The sequence below is a fragment of the Halichoeres trimaculatus genome, unplaced genomic scaffold (assembly GCF_033239565.1).
Source record: "Halichoeres trimaculatus isolate MK-OKI-2021-1 unplaced genomic scaffold, fHalTri1.1 fHalTri1_scaffold_9, whole genome shotgun sequence".
In the NCBI taxonomy this organism is placed as follows: Eukaryota; Metazoa; Chordata; class Actinopteri; order Labriformes; family Labridae; genus Halichoeres; species Halichoeres trimaculatus.
In genome coordinates this window covers 18,854,836-18,874,563 of record NW_027437188.1, presented here as the reverse complement: position 1 = coordinate 18,874,563, position 19,728 = coordinate 18,854,836, and the positions used below count along the sequence as shown (strand labels likewise).

Genomic DNA, 19,728 nt, shown 5'->3' with positions numbered 1-19,728 from the left:
CATCTGGCCACAAAAAATCAGCAGACCATGAGACAGCCCTGTTAATTCAGATTCTTTTCACTCCTTTCGAGGAAACAACAATCATCTCAACTTTCTCAGTTTAACTTTGGAGAACCAACTGCTAGAAATACACTATGAAATACAAATATTTCTCTTTGTATTTTCACACTCTTGCTTTGTGTACCAGGGAGCTACCTGGAGAGGTCATCATGGAGCCCTCACCTGTCCGTTCTGCACCTTTCTAGATACCTGCGTTTCATCTTTCTGCTCCATCGCTCTGTAAATCTACTCAGTCATGCTCACGCAGCCAACTTTCCTCAGAGAGTTCCCCTCATAAATAGAGAGGTTTTTCAACAATGGGGGAGCTTGTCTGAAGCATTAGAGCTCCCCTACTTCACATTATAGATATATTAACTGGAGGATGACTTTAATTTTACACAGTCATGTAACCCTCTGTAGGTGTGAGAATATACAATGTGCTCAAGCTTGGGTGTGATTAAAAATGTAGCTCAGAGTCACGCACACTATCATAACACTGATTCTTGCACTGTCAGTCTAACAGAGTATATGAATTGTAATGAATAATCAGTATAATCAGCACACAAAAACATGAAGAGTAGGCAATTTTCCATGTTGGATATGAACACAGCATTGCAAGGTTATATTTTGCAGAATAAATATGTTAAATTGAAAAAAAAAATTCTTTATTGTGTAACAAATTAATATTTTTTACCACAGAAACACAAAAAAGTACCAAGAATTGGTACCACTGAGTACCGGTACCAATTGCCAGGTACTGGGCATTGGTACCATATCGTTTCAAATGTGAAAGGTACCCATCCCTAAGTTATACTGAAGGAATTATGATCACAACACTTTAGAGGACAACGGTTTTAGGCTGAAACGCATACGTATTGTAGTGTTTTAGCCTCTTGTTTTCGCGGACATAGCGTTTTAGCCGACCAAAAATGGAAAATTCAGAAAACAGCCACCAGAGTGGATTTTTGTCTGAAATTTTTCTGATTTTTTTTCTCTTTTGCCGTGTTAACAGCAATCCGCAGTTTCCAGTGGAAATGCTGATGTCACACTCCACTTTGCGCATGTGCATACAATAGTTCATAAATACTTGTGATCGTCGCGGAGTACTGTGTTGTGCTTGTGCTGCTGAATCTGCTAACCGTCTTTAAACGAAATGTACCTCTGTTGCACCACTTCTATTAGCATTTGCCAATATGCCAGATGACTACTTCAACTCTACTTTTTTCAGTTATATTTTTACTGCATTTTTGCATTTTGGGTTGAAACGTCAAGTAAATGGGGCCTTGGAATTCAGTGTATTGGTCAGTTATCAGTCTACTGTTTTTTGATTACAACCATTTGGTAATTCATGCAAAAATCCATGATTTTTCATGCATGAATTAATTATAACTCATATACTCTTGCACCTAAGCACTCTATGTATAACAGCGCAGTGTTTGCAGAGCAGTGATTAAAACTATTTGTCAAGCTTTTTTTCTGTAAGCACACACCTTTAAGCGCTCGGTTTTCTTGTCAGCAAAGCCACTGAGGATATGACAAACTCCTGTTTATACTTAAGCCTTACTTTACCGCAGCTTACATGATTCGTCTTCAGCAGTTTATATGTGAAATCAGCTCTAAATAGGTATTAGACTAAATCAAACATGCTGGCTTTTAATGAAATAACACCAAATGTATTCAGCATGATGGATGGATAGTCAAGTAAAGCACATCTACAGTCTTGAAAATAACAGCACAGCTACCGTTCTTCCCTGTGCACGACAGTAAACAAGACGGTAATATTCCTATTCCACAAAGCTCCTCATCAGGATGCATGGCACTCATAAGCAGAGCTGAAGATGAGAAATTGATAATGAAAGGGTACATTATTTATGAAAAGTAGTTTAAAGTAGGTCAAATTGCATGACAGAAGGCTAAATATGCAATCTTTTGAAAAGTCTGCTTTGGAAAAACTTAATACAAGTTCAGCCAAACTGTGGTGAAATAGAAACACAACATAGATGGCAGTTTAGTGGCTAATAATTCATGCTTCTTCTAGTGACTCTTAACACAACTTCTGTTTAAACAGAATTAAAAATAAAGGTATGGTACAAGCTGTTATGTATGCCACCTGGTTGACTGGGTTGATATGATTTTAAAGGCGCAAGTTGACCTGGAAACAGACCAGCTGGCAGACTAAGACTAACTGGCTGACTCAGTGAGTTCTCCCCTGGTTTACTGGTTGACTGATTGCCGAGCAGCCATCCTGTCTTTAAGGCTGAACTGCTGTGAGATAATCATGCTGACTCACTGGCCAAATATGTGACTGGATAGATGATTATGTACTGTAATTGCAGTAATTATTTAATGAATGAACTGATTGAGCCTCTGACTGACTGAAACAGGCTGTGACTAACCAACTGCCTGGCTCCCCTCTCAGGACATCTTTCGGGCTGATTAAATGTCTCGATGGTTGGCTGACTCTCTTTGTGACAGTCTGGCTTTTCAAAATGCTGAACTGATTGATTGGCAGCCTGATTGCACTGCCGGACAGTGAGGTGATCATCCAGTCAGATGCCTGTTTTTAACACTGAATGGCTAACCGGCTTACAAAGCGTCCTGTGCGCCTTTTTGGCTCCAGTGTGAAGTGTTTCATGTCTTATCAGCCCCTACCATTTGCTTCTACAAAGCTGCTCTCCTCTTTCCCCCATCCATTTTCCCTCTTTATGTCTGTCTTTTCATCCAGTTCTGCCTCTTTTCCTTTGCATTTTTCATGTTGTCATAGTCCTTCTTTCTTTCACAACCCTCCTTCACACTTTTTTCCCCACTATCTATTTTCCCTGAAGCAATCTCTGTTTGTATTCTGATCTGATCCTTCATCTCTTTTTTCTGTAGTTTCATGCAGCCAATACACTCCTCTCCCCCTCCCTCCATCTGCATTTCTTACTGGCTTTCCTTTCTTTTTTTCGTGATCTTTGCTCCCATTTCCTCCCTTTGTCTCTCCTCTATTCACCTCCCTTTTCCTGCCGTGACCTTATTCATGAGGCCACATGTGACAGCCAAGCACAACACTTTCCTCCCAGCCGTAAACACATTCAGTAACATCCTGCTACACACACTCACACACTGTCCTGGCACACTACACCTTCACACAGAGACAAAGGCGTCTGGGGTGAATTGATAACAAACCTTAAGGAGAATTTCATGTAAAACAGTGCTACTGCTGGCAGCGCTCACACTGGTATGTGTGCATCTGTTTATGTGTAATGCAAAAGTAACTCAACAAAGTAGCCCACACAGATTTCAAACACTTGACCTTCTAACATGACGAAGTTGAGGGTAATATGAAGGAGGAGGCGACTAGACTTATTTTTCTTCTCAACACAAATTATATAAATGGTTCCTCTTGAGAGGAATAGTCAAGCAAAATGGGTCGCTGACACCTTTCAAGAGCGTCACTGATGGCATCAGTAAATCTTTGTCAAACAGTGGAATCGCTACAGTCAGTCCTGCCAGTGAAATGATTGGACAGCTTCATTGAAGTCATTATAATGACAGAAGCTTTCCCTGCTAGAGATCTGATTGGTCACCTTAAAATCTAAAGCTATGATTGGCTACTTGCCTTGATGAAGGTGGGACTTATGTCAGAATCGACAATTTGGAGCTGTGAAGCATACTTGCTTTCATTTTTGACTTCAACCAAACAGCTTCTCTTCAAGCCCTACAGAAAGAAGATGAGAAGATTTAAATATCGCTACTTTGTTGGGCTTCTGTATACAGAAAACAATCCCTGTATATTGCTCTTTAAAATGTGATTACAGGCTCGTAGAGCTAGTTCATCTCTGCCACAGAGCGGTCCTCATGACTGTGCTGATGTATTACAAAGAATTTACTTGAAGCTGTTCTGCTGTTCATTAACATTATGATTCATGTTGAGTCAATGGGATGAGCACCCCGGGACCTGCTAATGTCTCTGATGATGACATTTTTGGGGAGAAATGCTTTTGTATGTTCGAAAACTGAAGTGAATGGGGGGGAATTGTTTAGGATGAGGACGATGATGGTATTGAGGATGATGGTAGTTGTAGAAGTGTTAATAGAAAAATTATGAGCATAAATCAAAAGCCATTTTTCACTTTTTTGGTTTGGCTGTATTTTGTATCAACAAAATGAGTGAGTAATGGTTTGTTTAGAAGAAATGTGATAATGTCATGACCTGAGTATTTTGTTTATGTGATTTTTTTTTTCTTCGCCTAAGCTGTACTTTATTTCAATATATCTCAAAAGTTTTTGAAAGATTACAATTCTTGTTTGAAAAAAGGATGTAAAGAGCATATGTATCTATATATATATATATATATATATATATATATATATATATATATATATATATATATATATATATATATATATATATATATATATATATATTTATTTATTTATTTATTCTGTGGATATGTTTACAGCAGTTTTACTTGAGGTACTTGTGCGGTAATCCTTTGCAGGGTTTTGTCTGCTCTATAATTGCTTTCAATGTAATTCAATTTCCAAGGCTGATGATTCTTCTGTCAGTTCTTTCTAAATCTGTGTTAGATTGATTTCATTTATCATTGATTTGTTTTTTTCTTTTTAAAGAATGTGTTCTCTTTCTTTCATTTAACTGTCCTTGTAAACAATGTGAATAGGTTTCCTGAATGAAGCATTCAGTCAACAACATGTTCTCATTTTTCATTGTGTTTTATTATCTCCACAAATAGTTTCCTAGCTTCAGAGAGTTGGATATTATAGAGAGCCTGTACGATTAATTAGATGAGATTAGCCTTTGATTAAAAAGGTTTTGATAGCATTTTAATAGGCTTGGTTTCAGCTGGATTACAGGGTGAGCTGCCTCGGGCGTAAAACCATAACTCACTGCTCCTGATGGATATGCCATCACTCAAAGGCCTGTGTGTGTGTGTGTGTGTGTGTGTGTGTGTGTGTGTGTGTGTGTGTGTGTGTGTGTGTGTGTGTGTGTGTGTGTGTGTGTGTGTGTGTGTGTGTGTGTGTGTGTCTGTGTGTGTGTGAGTGTGTGTGTGAGTGTGTGTGAGTGAGTGTGTGTGTGTGTGTGTGTGTGAGTGAGTGTGTTTCTCTTTGTAAAAAGTACTAATGTTTTCTGTGACTGTAGCTACTTGTGTTTTTGGCTTGAAAACACATTACTAAAGTAGAGTTCTTCCTCTCTTCTCTCTGCCTGTTTTTTTTTCATTCTTTTCACTCACTCTCCTCTTAGCATTAAAGTTGTTCTGACTCAGGTGCAGGTCCCAGTGGAGGCATGTAGAGTCAGACTCAAGTATATAACAAGGTGCTGCAAGTCAGAAACACAAAACATAAAACATCTAACTGAGAAATTTCCTTTGAAAAAAAGGCTCTTGTATTTTTGCTATTTCATAAACTGTGCTGCTGGTTTCATCAAGCTGTAAGGCTACTAAGTTTTCCCTACAACTGTTCCATGGCATGTGTGTGAGATGTTTACCTCCTTTAACATGTCAAAGACAAAGTTGATCAATGTTTTTAGGTTCAGAATCCTGATGTTGTGATCAAAGCTTTGCTTTAAGTCCATTTGAATCTGTCAGACGGGTTTTAAAGGCAATCTTTTTGTGTAAATTTGATGTTGTTTTATGCTGTTTCCCTTTGTGCATGATAAAAATGAAATGTTTCTGTCAAAAAAATGTTTAACTTTATTGTCAGGCAGGAGTCATTTTTTGTTGTTACTTTCCTTTGTGCAGCATGATTTTTTTCCTCTAGTACAATGTTTACAACCAGACTTTGGGCTCCCTTTGATAGGTTTTCATTTCCTTCTTTTAATAATGGCTGCTCTCATGTTCCTCCAAACAGCTCTGTCTTTCTCCCTTTATGCTGCTGTTGTAGGAGGGTCCCTACGTGATGCTGAAGAAGAACTGGGAGCTTTATGAGGGAAACGAGCAGTATGAGGGTTACTGTGTGGACCTGGCTTCAGAAATTGCCAAACACATCGGAATCAAGTACAAGATCTCCATCGTACCCGATGGAAAATACGGAGCCCGAGATCCAGAGACGAAGATATGGAACGGCATGGTGGGAGAACTCGTGTATGGGGTGAGTTTGGATGGAGATAAACCAAAACTTATTGGCTGCTATTATTTAATATATTAGAGTCTCTGACAACCTTTAGAACACACAGGGAAGGTTGACATTACAAAGACATAACACTAAAACAGCAACAGTGAGTGACTGTTTCACTTTTACTCAAATTAATTTTAGGCTACTTTATAAATTCTACTTCAGGTAGTTGGTGCAGAACAGCTTGTGCAGTGAAATCCATAAAACACATCAACATTGGGATTGAAATGAATGGATTGTCCTGAATAAATTAGTTCAGTGCAGAAAGAACAGTGTAACCAAAAACAAGTCAATGATAAGAAAAATTAGAGGACATCACAGACACTTGTCATTGAAGTAAAGTTTAAAAAAAAACTCAAAGTACAAATGACAAATTCTTTGTCATGAAGGTTTTTTTTTTTACCCTTTTCCCATTTTTCTTGTATTGCTCAGTGTGAGTCACATTTCTTTTGTTTGTTTTTTAAATTATATCTGCCTTGAATTTTATATACAACACATTAAAAATGTCATTTTTTAAAAATGAGACTAGAGGGGTTACTTTATCTCAGGAGCCAGCCTAAGAAAATGCTAGTTTTTCAGTTTTTGCAGTTCCACTGGGTTGATAGATTGATATTGAATTGAACACCATTGCTGTGAATATAAGAAGTAGAAGTATTAGAAGTATAGAAACCTGTGATTCAACTTTAATGTAAAAGCAACATATGAAAAACAACTGAAACTTAGTTTTCCAAAAAAATGAACTTTGGCTTAAACTTTTTTGGATTTTGCAGAACACAGGGGTCACAGTTGCTTGAGAAGTTTAAGGATCTATTCAAAGAAGCTAGACATGAAAGTAAAGGTCATCGCCTTGTACTGTGGCTCTTTTGCTTTATTCTTCCTCCCTGAATTTGTATCCCTTTATAACTCATAGTTAATGGCAATCCAAGCCTGGCACTCTTAACTCAAAACATTTACTGAAAGAACCGAGGACAGAAGGACAGACATAGACCAAATGCTTTTCAGTTAGAAAATATGAGGGCAGCATTTGAGAAATGTCCAGTTTCAGACATAGAAAACTTTTACATAGTCCAGTATGTGATCAAAAAATAGAGTGAGAGCTAATTTTTTATGTTTTGGTTTTGGTTTCATATTTAATGCTGTGATTAAAGTCTGGCCAGATTTTGGGATTGTTTTCACTTTTGAATGTGGGGAAAAAAAACTGATGAAAGCTGTTTTGACTGATTTTGTGACAAACAGCTGACAGGAAATGACTTTGACTCAAGGCTAACGCTTTCCACTTACTAATAACACACTGGAGTTGACTGTTTATAGACTTGGTAAACAAGCTCCACTTCAAGATGTTTAAACTTGAAGATTCAATTCAAAATTTCAGATGCTTTAGCAGAAATATTTCCTTACACACAGGACCCAAAGATATTGAACTCACAAAGTACTGCAGTGTTAGTTACACCTCAACAGAAGAAGCACAGACAATTTGCAACAATTTACCACTCTAACCACAGTGCAATCAATGCCAATTTGTGTGGCTCGGCTATCCAGTAAGAAGGTCACAGTATGTTAAAGTGCGCTCGTGCTATTATGATCCCTTAAGAGGCCATCAGGCAAAAGCTGAAAAAGCTTAAAATAACTCCAATGAAGTGCAAAAAGTTTCCTTCAGCTCTGCATCTCCTTAGTTACCATGTCAGCCTCCTGCAGAGTTACTATGTCTTGAAGGGTTCACTCATTTCTTACAGAATCTGGCAAGCTAGCTAATTATGCCACTCACGCTTATGCACAGTCTGGGATTTAACTGTTGTCTGAATGCAAACTTTATCGAAATGCAGGAGACAATGTCAGTCGTCACTTTGCAGGAGAGCTAGAGTGGAGACGTTTGCTGCAGAACAGCGACAGAATTAATTAGCCTCCAGAACCCGTCTAGTGGAAGGTGACGCAGCAGAACCGCTGCACTTGCTAATCTGGTTTGATTTGTTCCAAACACTCGCAGTCCTTTCAGATGACTCTTCTGCCACACTGAGAAACATATTTGTAAGACTTCAGCACTCTAGTCCCCTTCTTTGTTCAGTTTTTTATGTCTTCATGTCCTTGTGACTTTTTTCTCCCTTTCTTTCATGTAGTTTACTTTCATCTCCGGCTTCCCAGCTCTAATTTATTTCCTCTCTGCATTCTTGGTTTTGACATTCCTTCACCCCGCTCCTCCCTCTGTTTTCTTTTGCATATCACTTCTGACTTTTTTGTCTGTCTACCCTGTTTATTCTCCCTGCATTGTAACATCCTCACTTCTTGCAATGCAACACTAGTTCTTTGAAATGCGGTTGTTGTAGCCTCTTTTTCGGTTAAGACTGCAGACGTTGTTTAGCCACGCGCTGCTACTCAGACACAGATACTCAGTGTGCTGAATGAATGATGTTTTTGACTCCTCATCTGTGTGTGCATGCATGCAAATGTGTGTGAGACCTCGCAGGCTAATATATATTCCGGTAGTGTCACTTTCATGCCCACATATGAATTACTTCTCTGTCATTCGACTGTTTTTCTGTCTACCCACTCTGTCTCTTTCAACCCTTCCCTCTCCCCTTTTTCTCACCCCCGCTGCATCAATTCCCTCATGGTGCCTTTGCTATATTTTTCATTCCCTGCTTTATGCTGCTCCTGTTTCAAACTCCACTGATTCTTTTACTGCACTTGTCTACTTTAGCCGACCTCTTGTATTTCATTTTTCTCCTTTCTTTCTCTTTCCCCTTATTCAGCATGTAGAAAAATCCTGGCTTTTACCCATTAGTTAGACATTTGATATTGCAAAGCTCAACTTAAACACTTCACCTCATCCTGCAGAAAGCAGAAATTGCCGTGGCCCCACTGACCATCACTCTGGTGAGAGAAGAGGTGATTGACTTCTCGAAGCCCTTCATGTCATTGGGAATCTCAATCATGATCAAAAAGCCCCAGAAGTCCAAACCAGGTGTTTTCTCCTTCCTGGACCCGCTGGCCTATGAGATCTGGATGTGCATAGTGTTTGCTTACATCGGAGTCAGTGTGGTGCTGTTTTTGGTGAGTACATACAAGTCAGTGCTGAAATCTGCAAACATTTGCAAAGTAAATCATGGCATACCTAATGTTTTTAAAGGTCCCATATTATGCTCCTTTTCTGCAGTTTAATATGGATCATTGATGTCTTCATGAAATGGTAGTAACATGTTTTGGTCCAAAAAGCCAATAAATCAAGCACAGCAGCATTGTTTCCAGGCTCTCATAGCCCCTCTGTTCAGAATGCTCTGATTTAGTGGGCGTGACCTTTGTATGTAAATGAGCCACTGCTGATACCACCCTGCTCTTCTGCGTCACTGAGAGCGGCGCCACAAGCTCCGAGTGCACAATGTTTAGAAAACAGCGAAGCTCGTTTACCGTAACATTACAGGCTAAAACAACAACATGCTAACTGCAGTTAGTAACCGCTACAGTTAGCATCCTGAAGCTAACACAGAGACAGGGGGGGCACTGAGGAAAAGCTCTTACATCTGCTCCACAGCACACAGCATTTAAAATACTCACATTTCCAGGGTCCGAGGTTTGTTGGTGGATGGTTGGTAATGCTCCTGGATTCAGGACCAGTCTATTTGCTAACCCTCTGTTGTACTGTCCAAAGTTGGAAAAGCAGTCGGCCGTGGAGCGACTAGCACACACATCCTTGATAAATAAACTCTAGCCACTTAGTCTTGTCTTCTTCTGAGATGGGAAGCTTGAGCATGGAACTATGTGGCTGTTTACACCCAAAAACAAAGCAGTGATGGCTCTTCAAATTCTGCATTCTCGAGGGTTATGGGCAAAAAAGGGAATCGCTGATGTTGGCAAATCCTGAAAATCCAAACAGCTCGTTTTAGTTCAGGATATTACATTCACAAGCACTACTGAGCACAAGTTTTGTCATTAAATATCACATTTTGTGGGCTGGGAGGAAAGCTAAAGACCCACAAATTTCACCAAAAGACTTAATAAAGTGATTCTTGCATAATATGGGACCTTTGGCATCTATTGATGCTATTTATTTAAGAAATGCAAGCTAATGTGGTAAAAAGCATTTCTAACTAATTTCAATAATATGACACGTTCCCACTCCCACTTAGTTACATTTCACAGCTCAGTCTGTGGCCCACAGTTTCTAAATCATGATCCAGGTAATGATCTACAGTTTGTTACAAAGTGAGGACACATTTGCTCTACTCAGAGAGGGAGTCTAATGCTTTTCCATATTTAAACATGAAAATGAAGCAAAAAGTGATTTTCAAACAGCTACATAGTCATGTGTTGTAGAAATCCCTGAATCAGTCTGTAAACTGCTTAAAATGGTCTCTTCCAAAAATATTGTGAGATATAATAAACTGATAAGGTCAAGGAGCCTTAAAGAGACAGCAGCTAAAATGTAATGTTTCAGATAGAGGCTTAAAAAGGCTTTTCTAAAGCATCAGTGTGAGAAAATATGTTTGTTTTGTTTTTTTGTTTTGTGTTGTTTTAAAGTTGTAAATCACCAGTCATATATGGACAGTATATGAGCCCTTTATCCCTGTAAAACTGCAATGTCCAGTTATGGAAAATTATTGTTGAAGTAACAAAAATGATTATGCAACATTCATTTAGACTATTGCACAAACATGTTAACAAATCTATTCTCATTATCTCTGACTTTTAACACACATTTGAAACACAGTTAATGATGGGAACAGTAGCAATCTGTTGCAAAAGGTACCAAAACTACTTAGTTTGTTTCTGTGAAAGACCAGAATTTGGGTTTAATTATATCCTAATGTGTGTTATGTAACTGTAATTTATTATGAAATTTATGACTCAAACCAAGCTCTGCCAAACAAAAGTCACTTGTCTTTTATAACAACTCTGTCTCCCTTGACTGTAATCCAGAGGCTTATCCTCCAGACAACACCTGACTTTAACACCTCATCAAAACAATAAACTCAAATAATCGGGGGCATGACCAGATTTTTTTTCTTTCTTATCAACTTAATTCCAATGTAACCCAAACCCTGCACATTCAAAACCTCCAATTAATAACCCTGGTTTTCTCAATTATAGTCCAGATAGTTGGTTTTCTAATAGTCCACGAGGTTCAGGTTTTAAAAACTCCAGGTGAACAAATTGACTGACACAAGAATAACCTCAGAAACATGTTTAACTTTTGTTTTGATGTATTTATTTCTCTCTCGATTTCTGAATGGTCTATGACTCTACCTTCTCTGTCTCAGGTGAGTCGGTTCAGTCCGTACGAGTGGCATGCAGAGGAGCCTGAAGAGGGCACAACAGAGCAGGGCCCCACCGACCAACCCCCCAATGAGTTCGGCATCTTCAACTCTCTCTGGTTCTCCCTGGGAGCCTTTATGCAACAGGGCTGCGACATCTCGCCACGGTGAGGCAGAGACTGTGTTTGCCAGACAAACCAAGTGCCTCTGTGAACACTTGTGTGTCAGACAGTGGGAGTAAGAGATAGTATTTGAGTCTGTATACAGGATGTTTGTGTCGGCAGGGATAGCGTGTGTGTCAGTCTGAATGGCTGTAATGTTAAAGTGCTTTGGTTTTTCACGGTGGTGATTCAGACTGTTGACAATGTGACTCACCTCTTAGCACTGTTTTTGTTGCTTTCACTGGACTGGACTGCTTTTCAAGACAATGTGCTACTGAACAATGCAAAAATGTGCTAGAATGACACACACAAATAGATACAAACACACTCACACACCAAAGTGAGAAGAAACACCTGAATGTAGTGGAGTGGAGTGGAGGTGTCCATAAGGAGCGTGCTACGCTGGAGGATTTAGCAGTTTGCTAGATATGTATGAATCTTTAATGCAGCACTGAAGAGGCTGAGTCCAGCAGTATTTTTAGAATATTTATAAGAATATGGCATTTTATTATTGATAACCTGAGAATGCAGTTTAGTGAAATATTCATGCCCATCATCTTCAAGACCTTTAGGGAGCAAATCTGAGGAGAGAAGAAGCAGCAGATAGAAAGTAGTGATAGACGATGAGCTGGGAGAAGGTGTGAGCACTTGAGTAATGTGTCTGTGTGCGCTTAAAAGAGTGATAAGAACTGATGGCAAGAAAGTGAATGTTCACTTATCACTTTATCAAAGTTGTGGAGCCGTGTGATAGGGTTGTGTTGTGCTGTGGGCTAAAAAGAAGAACTGTGGTAAATTTAGTTTTTACAGTTGGCACATTCTGAATCTATTCTCCTAACATTGTAAAGCACAGAGTTTTCTCTTACAGCTTGACTTGCTTACATATTCAAGCCTCTTTTCAAGCATGAAACTCACTCCTACACTTTTGTACCATTGTCCAGGTAGGGTGCATAAGCATAGAAGCAAGTCTCTAAGTAAAAGTCTGTAAGATGTTTGGGTGAGTCATTGCATAAACGCTGCAGGTTGAAGCTTGGAACATTCTCAGGGAGTGAGTGGGTGGGTGATGATGTTCACAATGAGCAGTTTCTCTGACTAGACTCTCTTCAAACACCCAAATGTGATGTTCAACAACTGTCTTAGAGTTGAGGTGACATCCTTATACATGTTTAACTGATGGAAACAATAACCAAAACTGAAGACTCTTATTTCTCTCATTCTTCTCTATGCTCAACCCTGACAACACCCACTCTTAGATGGCAGTATTTATAGATGCAAGTGTTCTTGTGACAAGTGGAGTCTCTTGCTGTGAGGTACAGGTATGAAAGCCACATAACCAGGACCTGAATGTTCAGAAGTCATCAGAAGTTGATTAGTGTGAGGGGTTTAGTAAATTACAGTCATTGCAAAAATGTATGCTCCACTGTTTATAAGAGTTCTGAACTCATAGCTCAAACTTCAGCCTCATACTTTTTCATTTCCACCTCTCTATTTCAGAGTACATATATGTTTTAGTTGTGCTTTTATATATTGCAAAAGAGGTTGTACTTAAATACTGATTTTTCAGTATGAATACTCACTCAATAACAGCTTGATATAGAATAGAATAGGATAAAAAAAACTTGATTTATCCCGCAATCAAGAAAAACTTAAGTAAGAAAGTGTATTGAAAGTGCAAAAAGGTCCATAAGAAAATAGATGATGACAGCTTGCCCATTATTCTCCAGTTCAGCCAGCCTCCACCTCCACAGGATCCAGGACTGAGCTTCTTTAGCAGTCTGTTCAGTCTTTACCTTCTGTATCCTGTCTGTTCACAGCAGGTGAAGCTCTTCCGATGTGGCGTCTGGAGTTAGCTCAGTTAGCCATGTCTGTGAATTGCATGATGCCTTCTGGTATTCCCTCTGTGGCTGGGTTAGCATGGCTAGCTTGTCCATCTTATTAGAGATAGAGCCTACGTTCCCAATAACAATGGATGGAAGGACAGGTCCATGTCGTCACTTCTTAGCTCACACCTGAGAACCAGCACGTCATCCTCACCTCCTTCTCCTCACCTTGTGGGAAGACATCAGGCCTTGCACCAGTTAGCAGTGACATGCTAAAGGCTGCTAACAGCTGATTTCACATGTAAACGATACGGTAATGGTTACATGTAGGATTTCCATACAAACACGAGCACAAATTGTAAAAATATCACTCAAGACATAACCAGTTTGGTGTCCACGACCAACAAATGAACCATACAAAGTAATGTTATCTTCATTAACCTAGGAAGACCCTTCTCAGTTTTATTGTTTATGAGAATCCAGGCACTGGAATAAGTTATTACAGACACGCTATAATCTTTGCAACCTCTTTCTCTTCTTTGAAACACCAGTTCTCCTTTAAAACTGAGATTTTCAAGTAATTTTCAAGTAGTTCTAAAATTTTCGGCTGCATTCCAACCAGCATTTCACTTTTGGAAAAGAACAAAAGTTCTTCATCATCTCCCCAAACTTAACTTTCTCCCTCCTCCTCTTTTGCTCCTCTGCCCTTCTCTTTGCAATCTTTCATCCATCTCTTTCACACTCTCTCTTTTCCTCTCTTTCTCACTCCCCGACACCTGTCGTCTCCCACTCCTCCCCTCTTTACCGTTACTGACAGGCCAATTCTAGCCCCAGTGCACGTAATGAAAAACACACATCAGTTGCTTGGCCACACATTTAAACAAACACCTGCACACAGTGTGCACTAAAATAGGCAGCGGCTGACATCCAGAAACCCACATGCAGAGAAAACACTATGCATGCAGTTTCACAATAATTCAACACGCACATACACTTCTTCATCACCTGCGGCAGTTTTTATAGACATGAAGAAATGAGCTTCAGCTGTCATAGCCATAATGTGATACTTAACATAGAGCTAGTGTCTGTCATATAACTCACCCAGCCCTGTCACCTCTCATATAATACAAGTGCTGCATAGGCTGGGAATACTTCTGTTTTAAATGCTAAATGATGAGTCCTATGTTAGAAAATTACAAATTGCTGCTTATGAGCATTTAACACCAACATATAACATAAAGCTGTGTCTATGAGGAGTTTAAAAATTGTCTCCACTATCCTTTTATTGCCTGATTAATCTGTTGCTGCAGATTAAACTTGACTCCTGGTAACTGTTTCTGAGGTAAAATCAGGCAACATTACACAGTAAAAGGCTATTTAGCTTAATTGAATCAGCACAAGGTGTCAAACACCCACATTTCTCAACACCCAAAGAGGCATCATTGTCGTTTTTGAATCACTTATGACGAAACCTGAACGGCAACAATTGTCATTACTTGTCATTGACCCCAACACAAACATAAACTGACATTAAGGGAGTTTAGATCTGATAAATTTGAGTTGTGCTGCTTTGTGTTTTTTCCTGCAGCATATTACTCACTTCCCTCCGTCTAACACATTACTAACACACTTGTCTATGTAATCTGTCGTGCTTGGCTCTTCCTTTTGTTCTGCTTATGCTGCAACTGCTGTTGGCACACCCCCAGCATCTCTGCATCATCATCATCATCATCATCATCATGTCATCATCATTATGCTGCTTACATACCAGGCTCACCTCCACCCCAACGTTCACCTGTGGCTGCTGACTGTAGTGACTCACTTCCTAATCTCTGTGTGTGGGCTGAAGTGTACGCTGCTCCAGACAATGAGCCTTGACTGACGAGCCAAGACGTCATTTACTGTTCCCTCTATTCACACACTTCAAGTACTGAAATATCGTTGTAATAATGCAGTCGTGATTTTGAAGGAAGAGGTAGGAAATATTTAAGGAGATAAATTAAATTGTTCATCAGATTCATTAATGAAATGATGAAATGAGCCTGCAGACCAGGCGTTCTGCCATAAAACCAGGTGATGAATGAGCTTCCACTGTGACACTGAGCTCTGCAGAAACACTACATCATGTCCTCAGAAAAAGGAGATGCAGTGTGTCGCGCATATCATCATGTTGTACCATCTCTCAATCTTGACAGCAGATTTCCTTTCATCTCATATTCCTCTGTCTTCCATTGCAGGAAAGCAAAGCTATTATGCTGATTTTAGACACAACTGATTGTACAAGGTGCTATAAGTACAATAAAAAGAAAGATATCATCATGCACCTGCGGTAATATTGAAAATTTTCCTTTACTTCTAGGTAGTCTCTTTTCAGTGTCTCTACTCAGCTAGTTTCACAAACAAATAAAATCCTCTGGGTTTCAATTATAGAGCATAAAACACTTCTTTGTGGTGTGTTGCATTAGCTCAGCGAGGCAGGTATAATCTTTCATAGGAGTCTGAACTGGGGTAGATTTAGTTTCAGTTATCAAGGTCGTGATTTCAAAGTATTATTAAAGGGAAAAGGTGGTAATAAAATGTTAGTGTTTAAAGGAAGTCAGTTTGTGAGGACTGCATGACCTTTAAAAAGAGTTTGTTTGGTGTTGACTATAATTAAACATTCAAGTGCTGTTTCCTTTTAGTGCAGTTCTGGACTTGTAATTTCAAAAAGACTGCATTCACAGAATCTAACTCCCTGGCTCTGGTTTTATTATAAGACTATTTCTCATGTTGTCATGTGCAGTGAGTACACATGCCAAATTCACACATGTAGATTAGTGGGTAGAATCTCAACATGTGATTGCCATAGAGACCTTCAATTTAGTTGACTGGTTTCAGTCAGGATGTGGAATGACTACTCTATATACTGACTATTCCTGCATGAGGCAAACGTTTAATGTTTCATACATCCAGAGTTTAGTAGCTATTGTCTTATACTACATTGAATAAGGAAAAATATCCCTAATTTTGAAAGCGATATCGTGATGTGTGTATGATTGTCTTTGACTGCTTTGTTGTGTATGGAGTTACTAGCTTTTACAGTGTATTTATAGTTTATTTTGCGCAACACACATATTTTTTGTTTCTTTTGTTTTTTTTCAGCCTTCTATGCACATCTGTTGGTCAAGTGGTTCATGTTTTACAAAGCAGTTTTTGATTTTATGCACTGTGCGGCTCAGGGTGTGTGACTGTGCAAGTGCATTGTGCATTGTGTATTGTGTATTGAGCTGCCATAGTGGGTCCATTGGTATTCAGAGTGGGTGCCTCTCTTCCTGCTGCAGTCATCTCTGCAGTCTGGAGACTCAGTACAACACACACTCCTTAAGACTCTCCTATTTTTTCTCTCTCTTTTTTCTGGATGTATTGCTCAAGCTATCGTCTCGTCTTTCTTTTTAAAAAGCTTTCGTTTGCTAGCATTTTCTCTGTGACTTCATGTTAGATCATATGGTTTAGTCATAACGGATGTCTGTATAGTTAAAATAGAATATTCATACTAGCATTTGTTTCTCTGACACACACACACATACACATGCACACAAACATGGACTTGTTGTTCCTTCACCTTTCCGATCAGGCATAAGGTAATGGTTAGCAGCAGGCAGATGCCCCACTCACACATCGCACACACCGTCAGAATGACCTTGAGATGGCATTTGCACCACACACCTGTCATCTTTCAGCTCAGGCTTTGGGGGTTTGTAATGTCAAGGAGAGCAGCCTGGTCACCACAAGAAGGGTGGAAACAAAGTGATGGACGGTCAGGTGACGGGACTGGAATTCTTAATGAGAGGAAATGGCCAAAGAGTGCTTGTGTACATGGAGGAAGAAAGAGCAAACAAGTGAAGGAAAGAAGGAGAGGCAGGGAGACGAGAGACACTGATCACCTGTGAACATCTCAAAGGGATTAGATCTGCCTCTGTCAATAAACATCTGAAATTACATCTCTCTTTGTTTGAGAGTGTGTGTGTGTGTGTGTGTGTGTGTGTGTGTGTGTGTGTGTGTGTGTGTGTGTGTGTGTGTGTGTGTGTGTGTGTGTGTGTGTGTGTGTGTGTGTGTGTGTGTGTGTGTGTGTGTGTGTATGTGTGTGTATTTACCGCCAATGAGGCCACGAATTGGCAATCAGTGTGCCCATGTGTGTCAGTGCATGTGTGTGCGTGTGTGAATATCATGTGCAAGTATTGTCTAAAAGGTTGTGGGTGTTGAATAGTTAATGCCAGGAGCAGATCGAGCTAATGGTTTGACTTGTTCACCACAGCTGAGCTCCAAAGCTTGCTAACTGATTGATGATTACCTTTGCCAAGGAGGTTATGTTTTTGGGAGAGTTTGTCTGTTTGTCTGTGAACAACATAACTCAAAGAGTAACAAACGGATCTTGATGAAATTTTCAGGAAATTTTCAAAACAGGATAATGAAGAACTAATCAAATTTAAGAGGTGATCCTGATCACTGTCTGGATCCAGGATTTTCTTAAAGGATTCTTTATCATTGTGAGATAGGGCTGTTTTTTACCATATGTGTATTTAAGTACATGATAAATGGTCGGATTGCTTTGCAAAACAATACAAGGCAAGGTCACTATAATTTCTGACAGATGCAAAAGTATGATCCAGATCCTGGCAATATTCTCGATACCAAGATCTGGAATATGAAATATGTACTGGGTCATCATAACTTTCAACACTGTCTGGTAACAAATTATTGTACAAACCTGCATCTAACACCAAACTGTAGCAGACAGTCTGCTGACAGGAAGTATAACATTAAAGTAGGACTAAAGTGTTGCATGAGAATCACAATATGCTTGGTGGAGGTCTGCGCTCTCTGAGTGCTTTTCTAATTCAGTACCTGGTCAAAGTCCAGACTGAGAGCGTTTATGGATTTCATCTGTTGTGTAGAGTTTCTCATATCTTTCACTTTTGTCAACCCTGTTGTTTAAATCCATCATGCTTTTCATTGTCTTCCTACAAGGCCTTAGCTTTTTAATGGTTTGCTTTGACTTTTTTTGGCCATGTCCACACATAGTGGGGTATCTTGGAAACCGCATCTATTTTCACACATTTAGGCCTGTCGTCCACAAGAAACCGCAGTTTTACATCACTAATGCAATGTTTTCTGAAAACTCTTGTTTCATGGTTTCCTGTATGCACCAGGAAGCAGAGCTTTTGGTTTTCAAACATCACAGCTGAATGACAGGGGTTCAGGGTTCATTCTAATTGAACTGCACGGGTTTTATGTCTGAAAAACAGCTAAATGTGCATTTAGCATGCATCTATCAGAAAATTTGCCTGATGCATGTGTATGAAAGTATTTTTAAAAACAAATGGGGGGTGTTTGAAAATACCCACATATGTGTGTACAAGGCTTCAATCTGCCTTCATACTGTAGAGTTTAAATCCAACAATCAAGAAACTTTACCCGCATCTGATGTTCAAGGGTCAAAGCTAGGCTTTCTGAACTTGTGGCATTTTCAAGGCAGGTCTGAAAACTTTTCTAATAAACTGTTTACAGCAAGAGCATGCTGCAAGGTGAATGTTTCAGTCTTTTACCCGAGCCCACATATCCCCACCTGATTTCATGCAGACTCTTTACTTCATAGCTGCCACAAAGAACTTCAGGTGTAGAAATCAGGGTGCTTGTGTTCACTCATGTACCCCTCCTGGACATAATTCAATCTCTGTGTATGTTTCTGCTTTTTTCTTGTTTTTGGTGTGTACAGATAAAACATGAATGCCTTACTTCCCCTAAACACCACAGACTCTCTCCTTGCAGACATTTGTTGAAATGTCTGTTAGCATTACTTGAAACTGAAGAGTCCTTTTGCTTTGTAATCACGTAACACCAATGAGTATTTCATTCCTCTCCTTGTTTGCATGTCTTAACAAACAAGGAAATGAGTTTTCAACAAGCTGATGATTTGCATAATCAAATGGAACGTACATCACCCGTAATGTCTGGCATGTCTGAGGTAGTTTAAAAGATTTTATCATGATCCTTAGACATATGGAGTTTACCAATTGTTGTGAGTTAATTAGTTCGTTTCTCATGTTTCTCTTTTTCTTTTTGCTCATTTAGGAAAAAGTCTAAAAAGTTGTCAGAAATTAGATTCAGAGAAGTAGTTTTAAAACATGAACAAGATCTGTCTCAAAACAATAGTCTGAGAGTTTAATGAGCAGTCAACTGTTTTGATTGCTTCCTTTTCTTTTTTTTCTTGCTCTAAAGAGATGTTCACAGAGTTTATCTAAAGCCAACATAAGGCATCAACAGCCTGTTAGACAAATTAAGACGTTAAAATGTCCTCTCTGTCTTACTGTG

The 19,728-nt window shown here is 39.3% G+C and overlaps 1 protein-coding gene across 6 annotated transcripts in view; it reads left to right on the top strand.

Annotated features, from left to right (window-relative positions):
- The window catches only part of gria4a (glutamate receptor, ionotropic, AMPA 4a), a 139,915-nt gene that overhangs the window by 90,443 nt on the left and 29,744 nt on the right, over positions 1 to 19,728 (top strand). For all 6 annotated transcript variants that reach the window (XR_012599103.1, XM_074679407.1, XM_074679406.1 and 3 more), the window contains exons 11-13: positions 5,923 to 6,129; positions 8,986 to 9,201; positions 11,406 to 11,566. Coding sequence is in view for 5 of the 6 variants with exons in the window: in XM_074679407.1 (XP_074535508.1) it covers positions 5,923 to 6,129; positions 8,986 to 9,201; positions 11,406 to 11,566 (584 nt within the window). In the remaining variant the exon portion in view is untranslated. The remainder of the gene's footprint in view (positions 1 to 5,922; positions 6,130 to 8,985; positions 9,202 to 11,405; positions 11,567 to 19,728) is intronic.